Source organism: Arachis ipaensis, chromosome B10 (assembly GCF_000816755.2).
Source record: "Arachis ipaensis cultivar K30076 chromosome B10, Araip1.1, whole genome shotgun sequence".
Lineage (NCBI taxonomy): Eukaryota > Viridiplantae > Streptophyta > Magnoliopsida > Fabales > Fabaceae > Arachis > Arachis ipaensis.
This window is the reverse complement of record NC_029794.2, coordinates 134,957,050-134,958,960: the sequence shown is the minus strand read 5'-3', so window position 1 is coordinate 134,958,960 and position 1,911 is coordinate 134,957,050. Positions and strand designations below refer to the sequence as shown.

The following is a 1,911-nucleotide window of genomic DNA, read 5'->3' as shown; positions in this document are numbered from 1 at the left end:
TTTAAGATTTAAGGACTAATGTTACTTATGTTATTTATTTTTTATTTTTTAATAAAATTGTATTTAACCAATTATTTTAAAATGAAGATAATCAATTCATCAACCAAGCCCAACCCAATTTCATGAATTAAGTTGGGTTGAAATCTATTAGTTTATAGGTTGGGTTATGTACTTAAAAATAAAGAAACACAGTCCATAAAATTCATTTACTAAACCAAATTGAATTAGTCTAGTTCATTAGTTCGCTTAAATAAGTATTTGAAGTTAACCAATTTAAGTCAATCTAATGGTCAGCTCATTTGTTCACTTAAGCAAGTGTTGGAGGTTTAAATCCTACCTTGTGCATGCAACGACTCATTGGTCAGCAGCAGACCCTTAAATGAAGTTAAACAATAAATAAATTATAAGTTATTACCGTTTATTTATCAGCATTTTTTGTCCTTTAACTGTGAGCTACAAATGTAATTTGTTGCTTACTTTATTTTCCAAAACATTGTTGTCTAAGCCATGCTCTATAAAATACATAGTCTTTGACTTAATTATAAGAAATCAAGTCATCAAGTCGAAAAGGTTAAGTAATTAACCATTTAAAATTAGTGTATATTACTATGATGTCATATACCCAAAGAAAATTAAAACCTTGCATTGATCTTGTTATAACTTTTATAATCTTAAAATTCTAACTTTGTAATGGCCAACTAATAAGCATTGATCAATGCCATCTCCATTCATGAAAATGATCACAACAACCAATTTAATTACCTGCCGGCATAACGTTTTTCTCTATGTCACTTTTTTGTTAGCATCTTCGTACAAATATATGCTTTGTTCTATTCTTACTTTGGTTTGACCCTCATTTATATATACAGAACCGATTTGAAGCTATTTCTTAGTCTCTTATATATCATTTGGCATTCTAATTATAATAATAATAATAATAATAAAGGTCTCTAAATTCTGATTTTGAGTTAGGCAAGAATGGTTGGTAGCTTCCATGTTAGCATTCTTGTACATTTGTTGTTCATAGCAATAACAACACTTGTGTTAGTTTGGTTGCTACACTTCCGTGAAGGTGTTGCTTTCAATTCTTCAAACAAAGCCAAGATTTTTAATGTGAGTTTGTTCAATTCAAGCAATGATCAATTATTGTTTATGTATTTATTTTATATGAATTTTTATTTGAATTAATGCATGCATATGTCTGACTAATAATTCCTTCTTTTTTTTTGGGTTTTTAAAATGTGTAGCTACATCCACTTCTAATGACAATTGGATTTGTTTTAGTTAGTGGAGAAGGTAAGCAAAGCTATATTTTAATTATATTATTACTTGCAACAGGTATCATGATATACAAATCTGCCCCTGGAAAACAAAGATCATTGAAGGTGGTTCACTTGTTATTGCATCTGGTAGCTCTAGCAACTGGAATTTTAGGAATTGTCACAGTTTTCAAATTCAAGAAAGAGGAGGGCCTTCCTAATATGTATACATTACACTCATGGCTAGGCATGTCAGCTATCTGCTCTTTCGGTTTGCAGGTAATAATAATAAGAGAAAATTCTCCTCTCATGCGATATGCTAAAATGACATTCTCTTCCTCTTTATTTATAAAATGTATATTTTCCTCTATTATAACTTTTAGAAAACTTCATCTTTAATCCATTTTAAATTTTTTGTGTTAACTTATGTTAACTTTATCCATTTTTCAAGAAAAAGAAATTATTTTTTACAAAAATATCCTTTAACAAAAATTTAATTTTTTTTGTTATTAAATTTTGCTTACCAAAATACTCTTTAATAAATTTTTTTATGATTAAATTGTATTTTTATCAAAATATTTTTTAAAAAATTTAATAATTAAATTATTATTTTCTAAGATATTTAACACTTTTAATTATCAATTAGTTTTCA

At 27.2% G+C, this 1,911-nt stretch overlaps 1 protein-coding gene across 1 annotated transcript in view; it reads left to right on the top strand.

Annotated features, from left to right (window-relative positions):
* LOC110267989 (probable ascorbate-specific transmembrane electron transporter 1) overlaps positions 1,209–1,911 on the top strand; it is a 2,609-nt gene continuing 1,906 nt past the window's right edge. Inside the window, exons 1-2 of the mRNA XM_021113841.1 lie at positions 1,209–1,296; positions 1,339–1,538. Coding sequence (XP_020969500.1) covers positions 1,263–1,296; positions 1,339–1,538 — 234 coding nt within the window. The 5' untranslated portion in view covers positions 1,209–1,262. The remainder of the gene's footprint in view (positions 1,297–1,338; positions 1,539–1,911) is intronic.